Source organism: Eurypyga helias, unplaced genomic scaffold (assembly GCF_000690775.1).
Source record: "Eurypyga helias isolate BGI_N326 unplaced genomic scaffold, ASM69077v1 scaffold8168, whole genome shotgun sequence".
Taxonomy (NCBI): domain Eukaryota; kingdom Metazoa; phylum Chordata; class Aves; order Eurypygiformes; family Eurypygidae; genus Eurypyga; species Eurypyga helias.
In genome coordinates this window covers 28,955-54,196 of record NW_010267498.1, presented here as the reverse complement: position 1 = coordinate 54,196, position 25,242 = coordinate 28,955, and the positions used below count along the sequence as shown (strand labels likewise).

The following is a 25,242-nucleotide window of genomic DNA, read 5'->3' as shown; positions in this document are numbered from 1 at the left end:
TAAATAATGCAAAGAATACACGTCTTAAGACAAAAATAGATTTCTCCAAACTCACATGCCTTTAACTTGGCTTTTGTAATGGATGTTTATGCAACACAGCACTTAGCTAGGCCTCAATTTTTTTTGTAAGGTGCTATAGTTGCTCACAAAGTTAAAATTATACAACCTGTACATGCTTTCAGTTATATGTAGGACAAGCTGTCAGCTTCAGTGTTTTGGAGAGCCTTGCTGCTCTGAAGAGCACTGGCAAATACATAACAAACACTTCATCTGTAGAAGGGTAGAGAGGAAGCGAGTCCAGAGGAGGGCCACGAAGATGATCAGAGGGCTGGAGCCCCTCTCCTATGACGAAAGGCTGCGAGAACTGGGCTTGTTCAGCCTGGAGAAGAGGAGGCTCCGAGGAGACCTCATTGCAGCTTTCCAGTATCTGAAGGGGGCCTACAAGGGTACTGGGAGAGGACTTTTTACAAGAGCCTGTAGTGACAGGACAAGGGGTAATGGGTATAAATTGAAATCAGGGAGGTTTAGATTAGATATCAGGAAGAAATTCTTCACAGAGAGGCTGGGGGGGGACTGGAACAGGTTGCCCCGAGATGTTGTGGATGCCCCATCCCTGGAAGTGTCCAAGGCCAGGCTGGATGAGGCTTGGAGCAACCTGGTCTAGTGGAAGGTGTCCCTGCCCATGGCAGGGGGGTGGAACTAGATGATCTTTAAGGTCCCTTCCAACGCAAACCACTCTATGATTCTATGAAGCCAAAATAATAACAGGTTATTGGACTTTTTTCACAATGTAATTTAATACAGTTTGGTTTTAATCTTTTGTTGGTATCCTCAGGGTTCAGGCATCTTTTCCCCAGTATCCTGCACACTGAGGAGCTTTTCCTGGCTAGTACTGGTCACCAGGGGGGTTCTCTCTACTGCTGGAGTCTGTGTGGTTGTTTTAGAAACTTGTCGTTACAGCTAAAAGGAGGTAGAATATTTTATTTTCCACTGTCCCAGGGTAGTGTACTGAGGACCCAAGCCCTCCTCAGATTTGCACGGTATCTTTTTTTTAACTTCTTGGCACACACAGCAGTGGACTGCCTTGTGATGTGCCAAATTATTCAGATAAGCATTATCACTAGCCAGTATTTAAGGCTGAAGGAGTTAGTCTGTTTTAAACAGGGCATTTGCAGTAGCGGAACAAAGCTAGAAAAAGATCAAAAACCGAGAAATGCATTATAGGAATTATATGTAATATAAAAGCCTTTCTTCAGCTTCTCATGCATTTTGATGTGCTGTTGAGGCTGGTGCAGGGTTCCCCTGTGTACTGTGGAACTGGACACAGCTTTAGAATTTCATCTTCCCTGTGCCTGTGGCTAGTGATGGCAGAGTGCAGGGCTGTGCATCCTTGTCTCCTCCCTGCAATTTTCGCTTCCTTACGGTCTCTTAACATTTCCACGGTATATACAATTAACTGTTTCCTACCTTGAGTTTCTGACTGGTTCCTTCCTGTTACAACATTCCAGAGACAGGTTAGCTTAACCATATGCATTTAGCTTTTCTTATGATATGATGTAGAATTTTATTAAGCTTGTAACAATTCTGTCTGTCAGCAGCAGGCAGAGACCCAAATGGGGTGTGAGAGGTGTTGAACTGGGAATACAGTGTCAGGATCCTGCTTCTCCTTCAGAGGGATCATGCTTGTTTCGGGGAGGAGGGAAGGGGCAGAGTCTTTCAGAGAACCCTGATATTTTTATAACGGAGACCTTTTTCTTTACTAAAATGCATTCTCTTCTGTGAATCACGAGCAGGATTACAGCATTTCTGTGAGGGGCTTTGAGACTTCAGGATGGTCTTTTGAATATTGTACGTTACTTTATAATTTACTTTTGTAATAATGAAATAGTAACTTTAAAGTAGTTATCTGTTGACCCTTCTGTGCAGGGGAGATGTCCAACAGCATTAAACACCATATTACTTGTCCCCATCTAACTCTCCTTTTTGTCTCCCTTCCTTTATGGAAACAGGCCTTGACCGTGAGATTATAGCTGATGACTTGCCTCACCCGTTTGGCTTGACTCAGTATCAGGATTACATTTATTGGACAGACTGGAGCCGGCGTAGCATTGAACGAGCCAACAAGACCAGTGGCCAGAACCGAACTATCATCCAAGGACATTTGGATTATGTTATGGACATCTTGGTCTTCCATTCCTCCAGGCAGGCAGGCTGGAATGAGTGTGCTTCCAGCAACGGCCACTGCTCTCACCTGTGCTTAGCAGTGCCTGTGGGTGGTTTTGTCTGTGGCTGCCCAGCTCACTATTCCTTGAACTCTGACAACAGGACTTGTAGTGGTAAGCTGTAACGAATGAAGATAAAAGAGAGAAGCAGATGTGTTTAGTAGCAGATGCAAACGTTCTACTTGGAGGAAAGAAGAGTTTTATGTTTACGTGAGATGGTGGAGCTTGTTTGCTGATAGGCCAAGTTAAAGCTAGTTTCTGGTTTTAATACTGAATGTGTATTTGAAAAATTTTTGGTTCCTTAGCCAAAAACATTTTTGGTTCCTCCACAGGAAGCAGGGTAAAGATCGCAATAAAAATACGTATTTCTAAATGTAATTTTCTAACACTGAAATCCTACTGACTTTTAAGAGAAGTTAAGAAATCAGAGAAAAGAGAGTCTTGTAACATGCCAGTATCACCATAAAATGAGAAGAGTGGCTGTTAGTGAACCTTTTCAGTGACTTGGCTAAATCTGTAGGCAAGAAAGCTCAAGATGCTTTTCTTTTTGTATTTGTCTGTCAGACCCTCCTCAAGTGATTACTTGCTTGTTTATGTATCAGCTTATTTATTTATCAGCCTATTTATTTGTAGTCTTGCCAGACACAAAGAATATGCGACAGCTTGGTCTGTGTTTTGCATAGCCGTTAGGTGGTCAGGATTTAATTCTACAGTAGCTGTGTTTGCTGGGTGATGAGGTGTGGAGGTGGGCCGCTCTTGTGCTCCTGACAGTGTTGCTTCCTCCATGAGGAGCGGCTCAGCTCCACGGCCTCCCCAGTACTTCAGATTTCTGAATTTGGCTCAGCCAAGCCCCATTTTTCTTTATTGTTGCGCAGAATACGGACCACAGAGCCCCTAAGGCTGTGTGTAATTAGTTTCTAACCAGATAATGTATGCATCTTTCAGTAACTGGCTGCTAGTGAAGCTCTCCTAAGTTTGGCAGCCACACTGGCTGGCTGATTTCCACTGGTGTCATTCAGATTAGTCAGTGGGTGAAGAGATTCATGATACAGAGAGACAGATTGTGTCTCATCCACATTATGCAGGAGTTGAGAGATCCAGCTGTTGTTTTAAAGCCAAAAGCAGGGTAGCTCGCTCCACAGATGCCACCTCATGACATTTTTTTAAAATCATGCACTTTGGAAAACTCTGCTTTCCCCCCCGCCATGTGTTCTTTTTTTTTTATTATTATTACAAGGGGATTCTTGTGCTCTAACACTCTCACGTCTTTCTGCAAGTTAAGAGGCACGGCTGGCACCTCTCTGGTGATGACTGTCATTTTGTAGGTAGAGGAATTTGACTTCCAGTGGAGAATAAGTAGCAGAATGACCAAAGGTCTTGTTTTCCTGTGAAAATGCTCTTGGAAACAGAGGAAGGAAAGTAAATACAGGAAATAAGTTGTGAGCCAATAGAACTATTTCCCCGAGGTACAGTTCAGGGCTGTTCGTGAGGTATTAGGGATTTTTCTTCTGCCATATTCAAGCCCGGGAACTTTCCAACTTCTCCTTTGTAGGTAATTTGAGACTTAGGCTTCTCTGCGTATGATTTAATTTTTTTCTTGGCCACTGTAATGGCAGCATGAATAGTTTTTAACTTTCTCTTGCCTGTTTTACTTGCTTATGTACTCCTGGCCATTGTTATTAGCTCAAGCCCTGTCTAGGGGCCAGTTGCTCCCTTCTGGATTACCCTGCCCGTGCGTGCACGGGTTCTTGTAATGGTGCGTAGGACACCCTGCGTTGGTGGGGTCGGTGTCTGATCAGATGTACCACGCGTCGTGAAGTTTGAAGGCAGTGTTACGCAGGAGACATGCTCATTGCACTCCATTTGCCTGCCAAGAACTTAGTTAAACTATGTGACTGTTGAGAGGGAGAATGATGAAAACTAGGATGGGATTTCTGAAACTGGTACTGTTTCAGAGGTGTGGGGACTCAAGGGGAGGAATCTCTGCTGTTGCTTTTTATAACGAGGCATCAATTCAGAGTTGGAAGCCAGGCAATCTTAGAACTTTCAGGTGCTTATGGTTGTGTGTTTACCTGCACTGTTTTATTGTAAGCTTTTTTCCCTTTCCATTACTCTCTTAACTGCTTGGTAAGAATTTTGATGTTTTCTGAATCTGTTATTTTGCTGTAGACATTCATATAAGCTTTGCTTTGGCTTTTTTTTTTTGTGCTTTCTTCTATGGTTTAGAGCTAAGTAGAAAGTGGCTTAAATTATTGGAGAAACGCTTGGAGGGGAAATAGAAGTTTTCCAGAAAGAAAAAATAGCTTGCAATTAAGCCTGATTGTTATAGGATATTAGGATTGAGCGTTAGTTACCAAGGAAACTCTCCCTCCCACCCCACCCCACCCCCTTTATTTTTTTTTTCCAGCAGCTAGAATAAATTTTCAAAGCATATGCCCGAAATAACAAAGCAAGGTGATGATGATCTCTGAAAGACTTTTGCTGCCTCCCCTTTCCAAGGTGCTGCCTCACCTGTTTTACAGGCTGGACTGAGTGAGTGCAGTGTCCCACTGCTAATCTCTCCAGACTTGTGCTATGGAGAATTGATAGTACAAACTTTGGGGAGGCTGCACACTGCATTTCTGGCTGCTGGCTGTTGTGCTGTCTTGCACAGCAGTGCTCCAGGTGGGCCATTATTGAAAAGAATGCTGTCACTTCAACCACTTCTGGTTTCTGACCCAGTTATGTAATACAGGGTGCACTTGCTGTAACATACAGCTGGTAAATTATGGCTATATGGGGTGAAGAAGTCTTATTCTCCGATGTTTGATGGTATTCTTAAGAAAAAAGTATCATTTGTCCAGGAAATTTTTGCTGGGCATTGGGAAAGCTGGAGCAGAGCATCAGATCTTTTTTTCTGATTGCAGGTTAGCATTCCCAGATGGGCACCTAGAAATAAGATAGAGATATAAAATTAAGAACAGCTAATAGATTTTTCTCCAAAAACACAGCCTTGCACACACCTACAAGGTTTTCCTGTGAATTAGATGTTGTTCCGTTCTGGTGCGGGCAGAAGGAGGGTTTGTGGGAACAGGACCGCACCATTAGACAGTCTGTCTTCCCTGGAACCTCTGAAATAAGGAACCACTGTTGCTTTCGCTGAGCTTACTCTGCAAGTAGGAGTGTACCTAGCAAAAGGTTGAGCAAAATAGTGGAGCTGCAATTCCCTGGGACCCCCTTAGAAAGAAAATTGACAGCTCTTTGAGAAGCATGGTTGATTGGTTTTTTGAGGTGGTTTTGACAGAAGTCACATTCGTTAGTCCTGCAACTTAGAAAATTATCTTTGCCTGTCACTTCCACATTCAGACATTTATAGTGAAAGAGGTTATTTGAAGGCACCCCCTTTACAACCAGAGGTTGGAATCTTTATGTTTTGGTTGGGTTTTTGTTTTTTTTTTTGGGGGGGAGGGAAGAGGGAGAAGGGGAATGAAATAATAGCTACTGTCTGGTTATATGTAGTAGTTGTTGTTATAGAACATACAAATACCCACTGTTCTTGCCCCATGTAACCCTTTCACCCTCCTTGGTTTTTTTTTTTACCCATCAAGCTCCCACAACCTTTCTGTTGTTCAGTCAGAAGAATGCAATTAATCGCATGGTTATAGATGAGCAGCAGAGTCCAGATATCATACTCCCGATCCATAGCCTCAGGAATGTTCGAGCCATCGATTATGATCCCCTGGATAAGCAGCTGTACTGGATTGATTCTCGGCAGAACATCATCCGGAAGGCGCAGGAGGACGGCAGCCAGGTATCCTGCGGGTGATGGAATTACTAGAAGATGAGGAAGGCATGTCCTACACCCAACAGTGAATGATTATACATGAATAATTTAGATATATTTGCCTTCCTGTAGATTACTTGCAAAACAAGTGGCATCTGGAGTTTCTGGAGTCCTCAGCCAGTAATCTAGGAGATGCACAGGAAATAAAACATGGAAAACCGAGGCCCACTTAAAGATAACTGTTGTTCACAGTGCGTTACTTGCTGAGGGCTTTTGGCAGAGTGCTGTTGGAAACCTGTACATGAGAGAAGTGGAACGTGGAAGGGAAGGTTCTTGGGAGAAAGGGATTGTGTCGGAGAGAAGGGAGAGAGTAGCGTGAGCAGAGAGCAGTGGCAGTGACTGAAATGAAGAGGGTGGGACTTTGAGCACACAGCTCTGTCTGAAGCCTCTTAGGTTCTGGTGGGGATACAAGAGAGCCGTTGTCAACAGCAGAGGCGCTGGGTGAGGAGATTGACACTAGTGACCTGTAAGAGATGGAGCAGGCTTAGGAAAATGTATTTGACTAGGGAATACAGAAAAAGAAGAGTGGGATAGACAGCAAAAGCTGATACAGATTTAGTGAAGTTAATTGTAAGCAATGACTACTCAATCATTTTTGCATTTTAAGAGAAAGGTTTTTCTTCCTGATTTTTGGAATAGGAGAGGAGTAAGAGACTAAGTTGAGCAACAGAGAGGTTCTATATTCAGTTTAATTTGTAAGAGGGTGTGGTTTCTGGTGGTGGGTGTGGTGATAGTTGAATCCTACTGAAATACCCTTAACTCTTAATTTAGCAATGGTTTTCGTTTTGGAATATCTAAATAATTTAAGACCCCAAACTAGTCAAAGGCACCGGGTTTTTGCCAGCTTCAGCAGAACAAACAAATGCAAGACTTGGAGGTGCACTGTTTCATAGAGGTGACAAGCCAAATAAGAAAGGCAAATTTTCTGATGAAGTTGAATTTTGGGGTGAGAGGGCAGACACTGCTTACCTCAAAGGCATGAAGTTTTCCAAAAAGGTTATGTTAGGCCGTGTTTTATGAGTTACCAATCCTCTTAAGATTTTCTGAAAAGTTCATGAAAGATGCCAGTTGGGTTCACCTTTCACACAAGGGAGACACTGCAGTTTCTGTCTTTAAAAGTAAATAAAGAAATAAATAAGGGCATGTGAACTCCAGACGTCTGGACCAGTAGAAGGCAAGAACTTTGGAGTAGAAAGATGTTAGGTGGAAGTGCTCTGTAGTCACTGTGTTACGCTAGCTGACGTCCTTTCTGTCTGTTGGCCTTCCCGTTTATTTTCATCCTTATGTCCCCCAAGTCTGATAGCAGCGAGGGTGGAGAAGGTGGAGGCGAGAACTTCGGGTGCTGTCTGGACTCGCTTTGTGTTTTTCTACATTCAGCTGCAGCTGTGGGAATTAGTGGTGATGTGACTGTTTCTATTGTAGAGCACTAAACATTCTGGGTTTGGGTCTATCCAAACTGAACTTAGGGTTGTCAAGAAAGCAGAGGAGATGCAGGAGTTGAACCTGAAACTTCAACAGTTTGGACTTACTGGTCAAACTCGCTATGTCTTGTGAGCCACAACCAGCTTACATGATTGCCATTACAAAAAATCATCACGACTGAGTTTCTGTACCTTATCAAAGGTGGTGGTGGGGCAGCCAGACTTGCATGTTTCCTACTTTATGATAGTGTTTTGGCCTCCTCCTTTTCCTGAACAGTAGTTTGATGTGGTGCATCCATAGTAAATAAAATTGCTTATGTTAGATCAGATTAAATGCTCTTCTCTGGGTTGTTAGCCTCACTGTTGTGACAAGTCCAGTTCCCAATCAGAACCTAGATATGCAGCCTTATGACCTGAGCATTGACATCTACAGCCGCTATATCTACTGGACCTGTGAAGCTACTAATGTGATCAATGTGACACACCTGGATGGGAGACCCATGGGAGTGGTGCTCAGAGGAGATCAAGATAGACCCAGGGCCATTGTGGTGAATCCAGAGAAAGGGTATGTAGCAGAATTAGTGATGTGGGGAAGTGCAGGCTGAAGGACTTGAGAATCTAATTATTCTCTTGCTGCTGGTCGGTTTCTGTTTGTCAGAATAAAAACCTCTCTGAAGGTTGTCAAGATGACTTGGTCATGTAGCAAAAATGTGGAAAGATCAAATAAACTTCTTCTTCCCTCTAATTTTTCCTATTCCAGATACATGTATTTCACCAACCTCCAGGAAAGGTCGCCTAAAATTGAGAGAGCAGCATTGGATGGAACCGAACGAGAGGTCCTTTTTTTCAGTGGTCTGAGCAAGCCCATAGCCTTAGCTATTGACAGCCAGCTAGGCAAGTTGTTCTGGGCTGATTCAGACCTGCGGAGAATTGAAAGCAGTGACCTTTCAGGTAGAGTAGCACTTTAATTCAGTGATTCATTTGTGTGGTGTGGGTGTGGGGGAATGCAGAGAAAGGTGCCGTCTTTTCCTTCCTACTATAAACAGTCTGTACTGTGATTATAATCGCTCCCCAAATTCCCAGCCAGGGAATGTGCGTGATTCATGCAGCATGCCTTTACAGTCTCATGCTTCTGTCTGTGATTTGCATTATTAATTGCTACACATGCTCTTTACTTCTGTTTCTCACTGCAAGACCTTCGTGTGGCTTCCTGGAGTCAGCTCACAAATAAATTGCAGCAGTTTTGGAAAGGGGAGGGAGAGGGTTGTTTTTAAAGGCATTGGTTTTGGTGCAGTAATCTATTAATCAGAGGAAAGTTTCCTGTTAGAGGAAAAATCTTTCCTGCAGAGTTAAAGCAGCAGGTGTGCAGGACACTTACAGACCTGTCATTTAGGGTGAAACGATGTGAGAAGATCTAACATCTCTCTGTTCTCAAAAGGCAAAAAAATCCCTCTTCCAGTTATGGAATTCTTTGCCTGCTCCCTGTGGTTGGTTATGCTCCTTGTCTGACCTCCTCTCTGAGTTGATTCACCTCAGTTAACCACATAAGCAAACCAATCTCCTAACAACAATATACAGGAAAAAGAAATAGAGAGCAGTGTTCTGTTTGTTTGGAAAGCAGAATGGTTCAGCAAGAGTCCAGCAAGCAACCGGAACTGGAGCAAGAGAAGAGGCAAAATCATGCAGTCAGATGGGGTGAGAGAGACTGAGATGTCTTTTATTTTCTAGCTGGATCCAGCACGCTGCTGGATCAGCTCAGCTGTCTCCTGTGGCTTCAATAGGGATTTGTTGTGATACGAGTTGCACTGGATGTTGCTGCTGGGCCTGCCAGGACGTTCTGAGCCCATAGGTACCCATCTCTGTTAGGTGATGGGGTATATGCCAGCCTTGCGCTGCTGCTAGTGGCAGAATTTCTCCTTTCTCTGCAGTAAGTCCATCCCCACTTCTAATAGTTCATGGCCTTGTTCTTCAGCTGAGCGGTGTTCTGCTGTCAGAAGCGTAAGTACACGTGTAAGGAAATAGGGACACCTTCCGCAGTCTGTCAGCAAGTTTGAACATTTAACGAGCGTGCGGTAGCTTGTAGTCTTCACTGATGACGCGATGCCTTCATTCAGGGTAGCAGCGCGTAGTCCCACTGACACCACTGTGACTTTTCAGCCTTCTGTTAAGCTGCTAGAGTAGGCTTCTGTTTTGGAAAACATGCCAGTTTTTCTAGATGATTGGAATTGCGGGTCAGCAAGACAGTAATTATTTTCAGTGATTAATGTGGTGGGTCACTAATGAACAGGCGATATCCTGACTGTTTACTGGTTTAAAACACAGGACTTAAGCTGAGTTAGTGAATTGCTTTTTACAAAAAGTGATGTGGTGTATCCCGGTATGTTCTAGGCTGTCCCAGATCCAGGGTCTGCATAAGTAGTGGGCGACAGCAGAACACTGTAGCTGCTTCCTAGGAGGAGATGGGTATAAATTCTAATCCAGGCTGGCTTTGATGATTCTGTGTTGGGTTGTTGTTTTTTTTTTTTTTTGCAAAGATGTGGCTGTTGGATTGCCAGTGTTGTGTAGTAAAAGCTCGCCATATTTTTTAAGAACATGAAGATAAATCATTCCCAAACCTCTTTTTTGCTTTTTGGCATTTGCACCACAAATAGATTGCTATCATCACCATGATAAATTGCTAACTGCTGAGATGCATTCCTGTGCTTAGGAATGCTGATTAATAGGCTCTTTTGACCAGCAGAGTAATTTTTCTGCATGTTAGCTTCTTAAAAACATGCACAGTGTCTTGCTCTGTCGACTCTGTAGATGCCAGTGCCCATAAATAGAAGGAGAGGTAGAATGCCTTTTATGTGATGCAGCACTTCTCTTCCTCCCTGTCCTTCAGGCATGCAGCTAGGACTCCGTTGTGCTGCCCAAATGGTAGATCCTATTGAAGCTATCCAGATTCTTCACATGATTAAGGGGTTGTTTATGAAAGGATGACTGGAATTAGCTCCCTACCATGGAAACTATTTGGAAATTAGTTCTTCTATTCCAGAATAATTAGCGTGATTTGGAAACGTCTAATGATTCTGGAATTAAGCTATTTTTATTTGGAAATAGAATGAGCTAGGGGTGTGTCATGATTTTTATATTTATTTGGTTGGTTTTAAGTCTTTTTGTAAAAGGTGTTGCTGGAAAGAGAACGGTGATGCCAGGAGACAAAGCTTCTCTTAATCACATCTCCCTTTCATCTGACATTCCCAATAAAGGGGACTAGCACCCTGATGAGCCGACTTTGGATTTTATTGTTGGTTTATGGAAGGAGGGGTTTCAGTGTCTCGGTTTAGTCAGAAATACAGTTCCACTTGGTCACAAATATTAAAAAGAAATATCAAGATATTAAGGAAGTGAAAATTTTAAGCGACTGTTGTGGTTTAACTCTCGCCAGCAAAAATACCATGAAGCTGTAGGTCCGTCCCCACCCCTCCTCCAGCAGAGGGGAAGGATCAGAGGGAAAAGGCAAGCTCCTAAAGCTTCTGAGCTGCAAAATGCAGTGCTGATTGACATGGGCATGGCAGAGCAGGGCACGTACAGGCTCCATTAGGGTAGGTCAAGGTCTTAGTTTTAACTGTATTCCTTCCTGGTATCTCTGTATTTTCCCCTCTTCCTAGCTTAGCTTTTCTTCTCGAGATGCAGGATGCTGTTTATTACCTTTCCCTGTGCAATGAGTCGTGTTCACGGGGCTTCATAGACGATTGCAGTTACTTTAGTTTGATTACATCACTCTGGTAGTTTCTGCATCACTCTGGGTATAGCCTCTTTCAGAATCTGTCAACATCTTTTCTTAATCAGATCATTGCTGGTGTTGCTCCAGAATAGTGGGCGAGAGAGAGCCCAGTCTAGCTGAGGACTGGTATTTTAATTCTGTGCTCTGCTTTACATGTTACCGTTTCCTAAATGTTTGGAAGGTTACTCCTGAGCTCTGTATGCCTTCAGTGAAAAGGAGGTGAATGTATTTTTCATAGCTGAATTTGTTTGCAAGTCATTGTCACTGACATACTGTTGATTAAATACTCCACAAGCCAAAAATCCAGTTTTCTACTAATCAAAACAGAGGGATAGAACCTGTTCAAATTATAAAATCATAAAATAGAAGTGTCTTTTGTCCCATCATGTTGTCTTGTGTGGGTATGGTAGAGACATGGTAGAATTTTTGTGATGTTCAGTTGTACTTGTATATTTTTACAGGACAGAATAGAAAACCTTCTTGGAAATTGTTTTGTGGGTAAACGTATGCAAAGCTATTGTCTGCTCTAGTAAAAAGTAAGCATACCAGTGAGCCTGGATATATGAAATACTGGGATTTACATGTAAATTTTCAGGCTGTGGCGTAATTTTAGACTCTGATATTGTTTCAGCATTTCAAAATTGAAGCAGATTCCTGACGTTTGTGAGTAATTTTATGCTCAGAATCTGATAAACCTCAGTGAATATTTGAGTGTTAATGGCCATGTCATGTCATGTAAAATAAACAAGGCGTGGAGAGCTCACTCTTGAGCTCTCAGGTGTTGAGTAACACCTTTTCCTGCTGTGTATGAGTTATGAAGTCTTTACTGTCTTTGGGCAGTCTGTAGTGATACCTTTAAAACAGCTGCAGACTGTCTTCTGTTCCTGGCGGGGGTTAACCATGAAGTACGGCCATTGCTCTTGACTGTGTTTGATGCCAGGTAATCTGGCATAAAAGTCAACAAATACTTTCCAGGGGTGTAAGGCTAAAGCCTCTTGGCTGCTACTGGTGATTGCTGAAGGAGCTGAGGAAAGTAAGTCTTAGCTAGGAAAAAAAGAGCATTCCCAGTTTAGTGTGAAAACCTTCATGGAGATAATGTAGTTGAAACACTAGAATATGAGGAAGTCAAAAGTCCAGTGTTTACCTTAATTTCATAATTCATATGAAAAGTACTACCTACCTTCTGTTCACTTCAATTTTTATCTTGTATTAGCTAACTCAAGCTAATAATCCATCTTCTTATTCCCTGTTGTATGCCAAGACAAAGCAGATAATCTCTCCAGAAAAGGATAGAAGAATGGAAGGAATTACCAGTTCCCATCATATCGATAAAAGACTGGATAGGCTCGTGTCAGCTAAGCCCCCAAGTCCAGATGCTTCTTAAGTACAGTAAGCAGAAAAGCTTATATTTGAAGCAGAAAAACTGTCATCCTGATGAAAGTAGGGGAAAAAAAATTCATCATCTTTCTGCAAAACACATCAGTCTTTTATCAGAGGACACAGGATTGTAGTGTGAAAGTAGTGGAAAACAGTGGTGTGAGTAGTGTAGGAAATATTTGTGATAGCTCAACTAGAATTAACTGAAATACTAACCACTCTGTCCCTTCTGCAGGTGCGAACAGGATCGTTTTGGAAGACTCTAATATCTTGCAGCCCGTGGGACTCACCGTGTTTGAAAACTGGCTGTATTGGATTGACAGGCAACAGCAGATGATTGAGAAGATTGATATGACCGGTCGAGAAGGACGTACAAAGGTCCAAGCTCGTATTGCACAACTCAGTGACATCCATGCCGTGAAAGAGCTCAACATTCAGGAATACAGTAAGTACAGTCCCTGTGTGCAAGTACAAATGGTGCCTGTGGGGCTCGGGATGAGGAGTAGCCAGACGAGATGAACCGCTTCTGTCACTGATCAACATCTGTGCAAATCGAAGGGGCCACAGTCGGTGTTGTTTTGTGTCTGTGCATCGCCAGGGTGCAGTGGAGCTTGTTTCCTTCGGGCAGCGGCTACGGACTGGCAATCTGTCGCAAAGCCATCATCGCGTTTTGTTGCTGACGACAGCTTTGTTGGTAGTCCCGTACAGGCACCTGGTACTGAGTGTCTGTAGGCACAGTGGAAGTGTCCTGTTATCCCTAGCAGACAATTAAAGCTGCGACACACTTGCCAGTTACCATTAGGTGCTGACTCTCTTCAGGCAAGCGTAGCTCTCGGAGCCCTTTACGAGCAGTAAATGTTTCGCGGGGCTGCCTGCCTTGAAGGCCAAGTGAACAGGGTTTGTTGGTGGCAATACGTATTGGAAGTCAACGACAGAAGAGCAATGTTGCATTGCACACAAGGAAGCGTGTACTGAAAAGTGCAGCCATGTTCAAAGCAAATTGTTATTTAAAGTTTTCTGTTTACCAGGATGTAGCCTTTCCCAACACACACACGCTTCTAACAACAGGAGCTGGATGGTTAAAACAGTGAAGCTGCTGTCATCCTGGAGGAAATAGGCCTACTTAATAGGCTGTGGTGCATGCCTTGGAGAAATACACAGAAAAATGTCTGGGGATGTTTAATTAAAGCATCAGTGCAGACTACTACTAGTTTTGTTGGTATTAATCTCAGTAAATCTGTCAGGAGTTCCAAGAGAAGTATGTTGTCCTGATTAAACTTTAAAATGAAGAGTTGTATTTATCTAGAGCATGTTAATTTGAGTTTTGGAGACTGGGGAAACTTCAGAATTCATAAATTAGAAAAAGGTTACTTCTTTTAATGGTCTTTCATAGGAAAAAATGAAGTGTGGAATCCAAGGCATCTTTTTGGACTGCTAATGCCACCGTTTTTGCTGCAGAACTAGTTCTACCTCACACAAGAAGCAGAATGCTTAGAGTACTGTTTGCTGGTTGAGTAGAGTCCATAGCACGATTCTCAGAGTGTTGCAAGTCACGGACAGTGGTCGATGCGCGTGAGGTGTGCAAGGGATACGCAGCTTTTTCACAGCTGTTTTTGGTAGTGCTGTCCCCAGCAGGAAGGAAGTAATGAAGGGAGTTCTGTGAGCCCCAGAACAATCACCAAAAGGTTGGAAAAGAGGTGGGGATTTCCTGTCAGTACCTGTCTTTACTTTTAAAATCGCAGGACAGCATCCTTGTTCTCAAGACAATGGTGGCTGCTCGCACATCTGCGTCGTGAAGGGCGACGGCACCACGCGCTGCTCTTGCCCAGTCCACCTTGTTCTGCTGCAGGATGAGCTGTCCTGTGGGGGTAAGTCCTTCCCGTCCTCCGTGTCACTGAGCTCTCAGCTTGGGGGGTGGCTGTCTCCACTTCAGGGGTGGCTTCCGAGCAGAAAGAATGTGACAGTGCACCAGGAGCTGTTACGTGCTTTTACACGCTCTTTCTCCTCCCCCCCAATAAATCTGTAAGTACTGAGGGAGGAGTAAGTCAAGAGGAAAAACTCACTAGCTGACTGCAGAATACGGATTTCTGTTCACCCTTTCTACTTAACACCACTGAATTATTTCAACTTGATTTTTTAATGGTATGATTTTTATTGCTTTTTTTTCTACCACTCCATATGTTCTCCTTTTTCAAATAGCAGTAGATTCTCAGGTTCTGGCATATTGCACCGTGTCTGTGCCATTTTATTCTTCTCTGCTGCCCTCCTCAAACTCCCCCTGTGCCCGTCTGTCTGAACTGCGGTCCCCAAGGGGCGAGTCGCCTCCTCCGTGGGGATGGAGCCGCTGGAGCCTACGCCCTGGTGTCTCCAAGGGTGGGGTTGAAATGGGGGAGAGGAGGGGCGCCTTGGTGCTTGGGTCTCATTGTGCCACCACGCTGAATGGATTTATTATGCAATCTTCTCACCATCAAGGCGACGTGTGGTCTCACAATGCAACAAGAGCTAACATAATCCAGATATTTTCTCAGAGCAAGTTTAATACCAGGCCAGAAGTGGAGGTACTAAAAAAAGGGAAAAAAACCCACATTTACTGCATGAGATTAACAGTTACTGTAGTAAATGTTAAATAACAGCTAACAACTGCGTTGCGATAGTGGGACTGAGCCTAGATGGAGCAGTTTTTGTCATTTTAAAAGAATTTGAGTGAACAGAGCTGTTGAGGGCACATAACTAGACACTGAGTCACAGTGCATCCATCTGCAGCACATTACGTTCTTTTGGTCGTGTATACGTTGGTGTTGCAGGAAAGGGGGAGCAGAAAAGTGTGATGGCTTTAAACGGAGACTTTGGAAGACCAACTAAGAGAAGGGAGTAAGAGGCTGTAGTGGGAAGAGAAGAAAGTAATTGAGGTTTGAGTGTACATGTGTCTCTGCTCTTGTTCTTTGTCTAACGAGCCTGCATCAGTCACGTGGGCCTTAAGACCTGCGCATGTGACTGGGGGCAGTGGGGGTGGAAGTTACCTTACGACGCGGCAAGTTCATCAGCTGCTTGATAAATGAAAGCAGCTGAGCTCTTCTTGTCCTTACCTGTCCTGATTTGCCATTTGTTCACTTGGATTTTTAATTTTTGTTTGTTTGCTTGATTTTTAAAGAACCACCAACATGCTCCCCTCAGCAGTTCACCTGTTTCACAGGTGAGATTGACTGCATCCCGGTGGCCTGGCGCTGTGACGGTTTCACTGAATGTGAAGACCACAGCGATGAGAAGAACTGCCCCGTGTGCTCAGACACCCAGTTCCAGTGTGAAAGTGGGCAGTGCATAGAAAGTGCCCTCCGCTGCAATGGAGAAGCAAATTGCCAGGACAACTCTGATGAGAAGAACTGTGAAGGTACAGAGGATCTTTTGGGGTGTGATGAAAGTAAAGCTGTCACGGGGACACTGTGATAGTTACCAAAGTCAGTGCTGAGTGGGATTTGGAAGGATCTGAGGTTCTGCTCGTTTTTAAACCCATGTATTAAATGAGAAATTATTTCACAACTCCATACTTTTGTTTCTCCACCTGTGAGAGAGAAATAACACTGATACCCTGCGCAGTGATTTAAGCTCTGTTTGTGAAAAGTACTGTTAAAAAGGTATGTTTTTAACTTCTAAAACTTGGTAGTGAATTACAAAGTGGAGCAAATCTTTGCCATAGCTTTTTGTGTACCGTGTACCAGGTAAAGGTCTTGGGATTATTAATGTTATAATACCCGAACAAAGTGAAGTTAAGCTTTTGCAAGTTAAGTGGGAGACAGACAAGATTTCTGGAGACCCCTTCTTCCTATAGAGCCCAGCAAAAGAAAGTATATAAGCCATCACTACAGGGGGAAGTGCTATTGCCGACACAGTGAGAATCAGATTCATGTCACATGAGCGAACTCACCCTTTCCCCACGGCGCAAGTAGGGAGGAGTGGCCTCTGCAATTTGTAAGCTTGGAAAGATGCCTCTTCTCTGTGTCCTTTCAGTACGTTTTCCTTATTTGAAGAGAACTGTCTAAGGGGCTTTGAATCAAGGCTGAATTACTTTCCGAAAGAGGTGTTCTGGCTCAAGCAATACAGGCTGATGCAGAAATTCCTGTGTGAAGAAAGATGACTGTTAGCCAGACAGGATGCTGGCATCTGAAAATAAGTTGTGAAAGATAGCTTCCCAGTTGCCATCCACCAGCTGGAGATACCAGACCAGGGGCTGTTCATCACCTTCAAAGTGGCCCTCTTATTCAGAATATTCAAGTTGATTAAAGATCAGAAAAGCCTTTAGTTTAACTTCCTCATTCAACTGAAGTCAGAAAGAATTTCAGGATTTATGAGAAACAGGAGGCAAAAATATGTGTAAACAACAGCAAGCCAGCACCTTGCCTGCAGCATCTTTTTTCCCAAAGTGGTAGTTTATTTTTTGAGTGTGCTGGCAAGGCTCCAGTTTTACCTTCTGTCTTTTATTTTGGTTTAAACGCATAGTGTCAAGTGAAATAGTGCCATGATCAAGAAGCTTTCTGGTTTACAGGAAGAGCACAAGGGCACTGAGAAACCACATTTATCTTTCTTCAACAATTTTGTCATGGCTCGGCAGATTTATTTTTAGTAATTTAATTTTTCTCTCTTACATTACAGTAAATGCTTGGAGTTGGGGATTCCTACAGTAATTTTGCAATAGCCATGTGTTCTCAGTAGCCTGCTTCTGAGTTATTTTAAAGTAACTTTATCTTGTAGTGTTCTTACTGTAAGTAAGTAGTAAGGACCAGGTAGCCACTGTGCAATATCCTCATCAGAACACTGAATCACCTCTTCTGCATGGTTGGCACGAAGGACTGGCATGCCACTGGCTAATTCCAGAAGTGAAGCTAGCAGTGGGTGACGCTCTCCCAAGATACTCCTGACTGTGTGCTTTGGTGTCTTGTTTTCTTATTCATTTTAAAGAGTAGAAGTCTCTGATACTGACTCTTGGTGTGGGGGGGTGGTTCTCTTTCCAGTGCTCTGTTTAACCGATCAGTTCCGCTGTGCCAGCGGGCAGTGCATTGGGAAAAGCAAGAAATGTGATCACAACCTGGACTGCAGTGACAGCTCAGATGAGCAAGGATGCTGTAAGTGTAAAACCCGAGACTAGAGACTTGATTGCAGTATCCAAAATCTGTTTCTTACCTTCTCTGAGTTAAATTTCATTCTGCCAGCCAGATTGAATTAATACTTTCCAAAATGGATACTCCTGTTCATAACTGCTGTCATGCAATTAATGCACGACGTGATGGAACAGGAATAACAAAACTAACTAGAATGCCAAACGAGTAGTCTCTGAGGCAGAGCAGGCTAGTAATTTTTGCACTCTCCTTTGTAAACTTTTAAAAAAAATAATAATTTTGTTTTACTATAACCTGTTAGTATGCCGAGGTGATGCATAGTTAAAAAACTTTCTAGCAGCATGAGCCTTTCATGTGTAAGTGCTGTGCTCATGGTTTTCTCATCCAGAGAATTAATAGCAGGTGCTTTCAGAATCAGAGAAGCACTCGGTTTACAGAATAAACCTTCTAAAATTTGCTTTGTATCTTGAAAGGATGTAATTCTCGAGTTTGATTTATGATTTGTACCATGAGATATATCCCCTACCTTGAAATCTCCAGGGCTCTGCAAGAAAATCACTGCCTTTAAAATCCCAACTTGAAAGTTCATTTTCACTGTTGGTGCCTTAAAAGAAATTGTAAATAGGAACATTTCTTCTTGTGTTGACATCGGATATCACGGTTCACACACATGTAACTTGAAAATGCAAAGCCAGGGTTGGACCCTTGATCTTAAGAAGGAGTAATTGGAGATGTTCTGTCATGCTACCAGGTCATTAGTGACCTTACCACAGACATGTATCGTTATCTTTATTACAGTTCATGTATTTTCTGGTTTTGTAACAGAAAATGGAAAATTAGCCCACCCAGAGTAAGATTGCAGTTGTCACTGTCCCTCTTCCAGTATGATCAGAAGCCTGTTTACTTATCTCTCTAGACTGTGACAAGCTGGTTAAAGTGTGGGTTTGGTGTTCCCGGAGGAGAAAATGTGTTGAGGAAAAGACTTTCAGTAATGGATAAGATGTAAAACACTGACTAGAACAGGAAAATACTTTAAAGTCTGCTTTTCTTGTCAAATCTGCGAAGCACAGGCAGGGGGTTGTCAGTTATTCCCAGAAATGTCATTTTTAGGGAAAGCCACTCATTTTCACTGTTGAATAACCATTAAAGATACAGATTCCTCATAAGGATGGCACCTCTAAAGCTGATGCTCAGCTACATCTGTAACCATCAGTGTGGGTCAGATGTGGAGCAGGGTTAGGGAGTTTAATAAATAGCAGCAAACTGAGACTTCATGATTGTGCATCACCTCCACCGTTCAGCGTAAGTGAATGAGACACAGCTGAGAAAAGGAAGTGCTGCTCTGTTACACCGAGTGATAACCTGGGTGTTCATGTGATGACGTGCAACATGGGACGTAGTGGTCACCGTCTTCACTGACATGAAAAAGCGTAACTGGAGTCCCCCGCACAGTGCTGCCTGGAGCCACGGCTGCAGGTCATGTTCATCCCGTTCAAAGGATAGTCTTGCCTGGATCAGGACCTGGTTCATCAGTGCCACTCACTGCACATGCATGCACTGGTCATTTCCTGTCCTTTGTGATTCCAAAACCCCTCTGCATGTGTGGAGGTCACCACTTAGGGACACACAGTCTCTTTACACAGACTGCTTGTTCCTCCCATATGTTAGTTGGAAAGCTGTTTGCTTACATGAGAGGGGCTTTTATTTTTCCTGTGTGGAAAGATGTCAGGAAAACTAAGGAAGCAGTTGGATTAATTTACACAGTCCTCTTTTCCTTTTTCCTTTTAGACACAACAGAGGAGCCTGCACCACAGCCCAACAACACAATAGGCTCCATCATTGGTGTGATCCTTACAGTTTTTGTGGTTGGAGCAATGTACTTCATCTGCCAGAGGGTGCTGTGCCCACGCATGAAGGGAGATGGGGAAACAATGACCAATGATTACATGGTGCACGGACCAGCCTCTGTACCTCTTGGTTATGTGCCTCACCCGAGCTCTTTGTCAGGGTCTCTTCCTGGTGAGTAGACGGTGTGCTCCTCGTCCTGCGCCTTGGCACCACGTAGTAGTAGCTGAGAATACTGTGCATGTATGCACAGGAGATGTCTGTTCCAGATGCATAATTCTTGGAAGCCAGGACTGTCAAGGCATGTCACCATCCTTCTTTAGAATACTGAACTGCTATTTTACTCGTGCTGTTTCACAAGCATTTAGATACGTAGCAGAACCAACCGTCAGTTCAAACAGATACACGTGCCGTGGGAGTTCTCTTCTTTTGCTACTCAAGAAGCCTCTTTTTGGACTCTTCTAGCATCAGCAAGGTGTCATGACAGTACAGGGTAAAGTTACACGGAGTTATATTCATGGGACTTTAAACATTATGTAATTATTCTTTCTAGATTTTACTGGGCTTGTACATTGTGAAACTTCTTGTAAAGTCTGTAACGACCAGCAATAACTGTGGTCTCAGCTTATTTTGTTTGACAGTGAAGTTTCCAACACCAGTCCAAGTGTATGATGCTACTGCTGTTTAAGAGTTAACTGCAAGAGTTGCACTTCATTTCTATGCATTGCTTCTGTATATATTGATTAAATATATATTATTGTGACTTGTAGCTTTGGATCCAGCAGGTTCCAGTCAGAACAGAGAGGTTCCGTGGGGCTGTTACAGGGTTAAAATAATGCACCAAATTGCTTTCTGGAATAACCTGCTTTCATAAAGGGAGTCTTTGAGCAGAATTTTCACCATTATTTCGGGCACAGTGGCATACCTCTTCTTGCTTGGACTCTCTGCTATCGTGCTTCAGTCCAGTAGCAAAAGCTCACTTAAGAGCCTGGAAATGAAAGAACACAAACTCTCTCTTCTCTCACACAAATTTCAGTTGCTCAGTTGAGGTGGTCAGAGTCAGTTTCATGTTTTATTCTGAGGCATAGAAATGGTGCCTGAGTGCCTGTTCTCTCAAGTCTTTTTCAGCAATTCAAGTGAAAGAAATCTCTTTCTCTTCACACAGCTCTAGTATAGCGCAGTGCCAAGTCCTGCGGTTGAGCAGCTCATACACAAAACCAACACGTTTATTCCCTGACAGCCTTCATTAAAGTTGTCCATCGAGGAGCACTGAATTTGCTCCTAATACTAAGAAGATGAATTTTGGTTTCAGAAGTTGTGCTTATACTGCTCTTATTCTCCAGATTATTTTTTAAGCTTTCTTTTCTTGGTTTGCTTCGGAGTTGAATAGTGACGTATGTCCTTGGTCTTCTCTAGGGATGTCTCGAGGTAAATCTGTGATCAGCTCCCTCAGCATTATGGGAGGGAGCAGCGGGCCACCCTATGACAGGGCCCATGTCACTGGAGCCTCTTCCAGTAGTTCTTCAAGTACCAAAGGCACTTACTTTCCTCCGGTAAGTCATTCTATTGCTCACACACCTTTAGTAGCTTTCAGGGAAGTGCTGCTGTCTTTCTCAGCATAATTATTTGACAGATGAATGTTTTGGTTTAGGTTTCTAGCCTAACAAACTTGTTTGAATATGGACTGATTTTGAAAGGGAAGGGAGAGGAGACTGTCGTCTTCAAAAACAGTGTAGGAATTTTCTATTAATTTCAAAAAGTTGAGAGAGAGCTCAGTGCCAAAAAAAGACCTTAGATTGAATGTCAGGGGAGATGAAAAATGCCTATAAATGCTGAGCAGCTCTGACAGAGTGATCTCCTTTCATTACTCTGCCATGTGCATCTGGAGGTAAGGCTATGGTTGATTCTGTTTAGACCCTTTAAGGAATTAAAATGAAGTTTAGTGCCACATATCTGATAAGTTTAAACAAGTGTCTTGCAACGCCAGAGCATTCCTCTAGTCTCAAATGGGTAGTGTGCTGCGCTAGATGCTGTGTAAAAGTTGGTACCAGCCCTAGAGGGCTCCCTGTCTCTTTCTGGTCTCTTTACTTCTAGTGTCAGTGGTTGTTGTAGGAGCTGGTTTTATATAACATCTATCGAGCCACTATCAAGTGTTCCGCGTTACATGCTCGGTCAGTGCAGGCTGAAATCTTCAGCTGTGTATTCAGCTCTGAGAATCAACCCATCGTGCTGTATCTTTAACCAAAATACCATTTGCAGTAAGAGCACGCCTGCATAGGGAAGAAATGCTTGCCTTGGACAGCACGCTGCAAACATTCCGAACAGCGTAACACTTGGGGGCTACAGGCTGGCAGAGCAGACGTCTGCCGGTTTGCCTAGGGTGGTGGTATCCCTAGTGACAATATGGTATTGAACAGCTAGCTTCAAGTTTACTTTTCAGCACTGAGTATGTCAAAATAGCGACAGCAGTCAGCGTGTTTTGAGAAGAGCTTAGTAATAGCTTCTCTGGAATTGGTAACGAGCAGCTTTTCTAGTGGCTGTTAAAGAACAGGGGAATAAACAGAAAAAAAGTCCTGTCTGTTGAGAGGGGTTCTTAACCTGAGCTTCTTGTTAAACTGTACTAAAAAGAAGTTTTCTTGATTCTCCTTCATGTCTTTGTTTTCTGAACTGTGGGGTTTTTTCTTTTCTTTTGTTTTGGTTTTTTTTCCCCTTAGATTTTGAACCCGCCACCATCACCAGCTACCGAACGTTCACATTATACCATGGAATTTGGTTACTCTTCAAACAGCCCATCTACTCATAGATCCTACAGGTAATTATTATTACAACAGCTTCCGTCAGGATCAAAGCAGTTAGTGCAGAAAATGCAGAATAAAGACGGCCTGTGCTCCGTAAGAATTGCAATCAAAGGCCCTAATTCTGCAAGCGCTGAAACAAGTGCCGAAATGGGCTCACACGTATCGTGTCACTGAAGCGTGCGTGTGAGTGCAGCACTGCTTTGGGGAAAATCATACAGGAAGTGGGTTAGTGGTACACCTCTTGGCTATACTGCTGTAGAGGGAGTGACAGCACTCGTCACAAAATGATGATTTAGCTAAATGCCAAAGGAAATCTGGTACCAGGATAACTCTGAGCCAAAAATGCTTATCTGGAATGAACCCTGCCATGCTTTGGGCTTCTGTCATAAATAATTTGTTATGTAGTTATCAGAAATGATAGGCAAACACGATGTGAAGGAAAGTTGGCGACATAAAGGCTTGTAGGTCAGAAGTAACATTAATATTAGGCCTAGATAAAGCACAGAAATTCTAATTTGACTTATTTAAGGGGTAATATCTGAAGAAGGGTGCTAACCTTCAGCTTATTTTCTCTGACTAATATTTATGGGCATGCAAGCTCGCTCTCTTCTTTACTTGAATGTATCTTTCTTACCAGCCCTGTGAGAAGCTCTTTAGACTTCATTATTTTATAACTAGCTACCAAAATACAGACAGACCTCCTACCCAAGGGTGTAAAGGTTCCCCTCCCAGATGACTAGCAGAGGTGGTCGGTGAGGAGAGAGTGCTGTATCTGTCTGTTGGAAGAGATGCCTCCCTAGCACAGAGCCCTTGGGGGCTTCTGGATAATGAGGTCTCTGGGGCTGAAAAGACATCTCTTCTCCATTAGCAGAAAATGTGGCCTCTGTTGTGCAGAAGGTCACGCCAGATGTTTATAATAGTCCCTTGCAGCCATACGAAAAATCCTTTAAAATTATGAGTAATTTTCTAATGAAATAAACCCAGATTTTGACGCTGGCATGAATCATGCTGGTTAGCTGATGTGACCTTTAGTATTATAAAAATAGTATTAGGGATCTAGTGTAGGGTTGAATGTTTCCCTGATGATCCCCCACCCAAAACCAAACCCTGGCCTTGCTGCTTCCAATCATCCCGTCTTTCCTAACATTCTGACTCGAGTATAGAGGAGCTGCACCCTCACCCACCCCAACAATGGATTTTGGTGCTGGTAGTTGTAGCTACCAAGCACCTCCCTTTCTAGGGTATTTTATTTAAACTACCTTGCACTCATTTTAAAAGGCATTTTGTGGGTAATGGAAACAGTCTGTCGCCTTATAATTGCAGCACAGGTGTTCCCCCCTCACTGTGCACCTCCGGTCCCACTGTCTTAGCAACAACTTCTGCCTCAGCTAAGGCTTTAGGTTGCCTGTTGTTGGTAGATAATTAATAATTACCAACCCTCTCGCTAGTTGCTATAACCTGGTGCTGCAGCGCAGAGGTGGGCCTTCTGCAGGGGAGTTAGTGTCAGAGGGAGGAGGGCGTGATGCTGCGGAGGGGCTGACCCACGCTCTCGTTCCACCTCGGCTTATCTATGGCTTGCTCGTTCGTGGGTGCATCGCCCACGTCTCCCTACATCCAACGCCTTTCCCGTGAATCTCCCTACTGCAGCTACAGGCCTTACAGCTACCGGCATTTTGCGCCGCCCACGACACCCTGCAGCACGGATGTCTGCGACAGCGACTATGCGCCCAGCCGAAGGGTCACGGCAGCGACGGCCAAGGGCTACACCAGCGACTTGAACTATGATTCAGAGCCCGTCCCCCCCCCGCCCACGCCACGCAGCCAGTACCTGTCAGCGGAGGAGAACTATGAAAGCTGCCCGCCTTCCCCGTACACGGAGCGGAGCTACTCTCACCACCTCTACCCGCCGCCGCCGTCCCCCTGCACGGACTCCTCCTGAGGGGTAGCCCCCCCACCCCATCATCTGCCGCCGGCATGAAAGTGTAAATGTTCTACTGGGGAGGGGGGAGGGAGCTCTCGGCAAAGGAGGAGGTGGGACAGTGTACAGTTAAATGTTATTAAATGAGGTGGAGGAGTACTGAAGATATTTGTACAGAAGAAAAAAGAAAGAATATTTATATATTTTCTTAAACAGCAGCTGCTGCTTGTGCCATAAGAAGAAAAATTTTTGTATAAAAGAATGCAGACGTTTGTACAAAAAGTTTTATTTTTGCAAATGGAACACAAAAACATGCCTTAATCCAGTGAAGTGACTGAGCACGTAAGGAAATGGAAGGACTGGGATGCGTACTTGTCCGGTGAGATGAGATGCGGGGTTTGTCAATACCAAAAATGTTGAAAGTCATTAAGAAAAAAGAAGTCCATCTCAGAGCAGCGTAACGTAGATGCGTGGAAGTAGCCAAATAACCTCTATGGTAACTACGGAGGTCCAGCAACTGAAGTTAAACTTGAAAACGCAGTCAGGACAGATATTAACCTTACACAAAGGGCTTTCTTTTCCAGGGGAATACAGCAATCGTAGCAGTGAATCCAGAAGAGTAATCACATGCTTCTTTGAATTCGTACACCTCTTTTTTCCTTAATGCCTTCACCAACCTAGAGCGTTTAGAATGCTCCTTGCTTCTGGAATTCCAACAATTTGTTTAGTATGTTTTAAAGTTTTTGCTTTTTTCCTCCTGTTTAGCTTTTCCCAGCTCTTCTGCATCCTTTCCTCCTGCCCGTGTCACTTTAATCACGATATCCTTATTTAAAGTACTGCTAGAACCGGGCTGCTGTAAATTCCTTTCTCCTCCTCGTTAGCCTTGTCATGCAGTGAGTATCATGCTAGACATCACCACCTTCATTTTGCCAAGGCAGTAGGATTCTGTTTTGTACCA

The 25,242-nt window shown here is 43.6% G+C and overlaps 1 protein-coding gene across 1 annotated transcript in view; it reads left to right on the top strand.

The window, feature by feature from the left end:
* LRP6 (low density lipoprotein receptor-related protein 6) overlaps window positions 1-24,831 on the top strand; it is a gene marked incomplete at its 5' end in the record, with an annotated part of 46,701 nt that extends 21,870 nt beyond the window's left edge. Inside the window, 12 exons of the mRNA XM_010157440.1 lie at window positions 2,010-2,336; window positions 5,810-6,023; window positions 7,822-8,031; window positions 8,227-8,417; window positions 12,848-13,057; window positions 14,355-14,480; window positions 15,764-16,000; window positions 17,619-17,729; window positions 19,512-19,742; window positions 20,985-21,121; window positions 22,283-22,380; window positions 24,014-24,831. Of these exons, the coding sequence (XP_010155742.1) occupies window positions 2,010-2,336; window positions 5,810-6,023; window positions 7,822-8,031; window positions 8,227-8,417; window positions 12,848-13,057; window positions 14,355-14,480; window positions 15,764-16,000; window positions 17,619-17,729; window positions 19,512-19,742; window positions 20,985-21,121; window positions 22,283-22,380; window positions 24,014-24,305 (2,384 nt within the window). The remainder of the gene's footprint in view (window positions 1-2,009; window positions 2,337-5,809; window positions 6,024-7,821; window positions 8,032-8,226; window positions 8,418-12,847; window positions 13,058-14,354; window positions 14,481-15,763; window positions 16,001-17,618; window positions 17,730-19,511; window positions 19,743-20,984; window positions 21,122-22,282; window positions 22,381-24,013) is intronic.
* Between the last annotated feature and the right edge of the window lie 411 nt (window positions 24,832-25,242).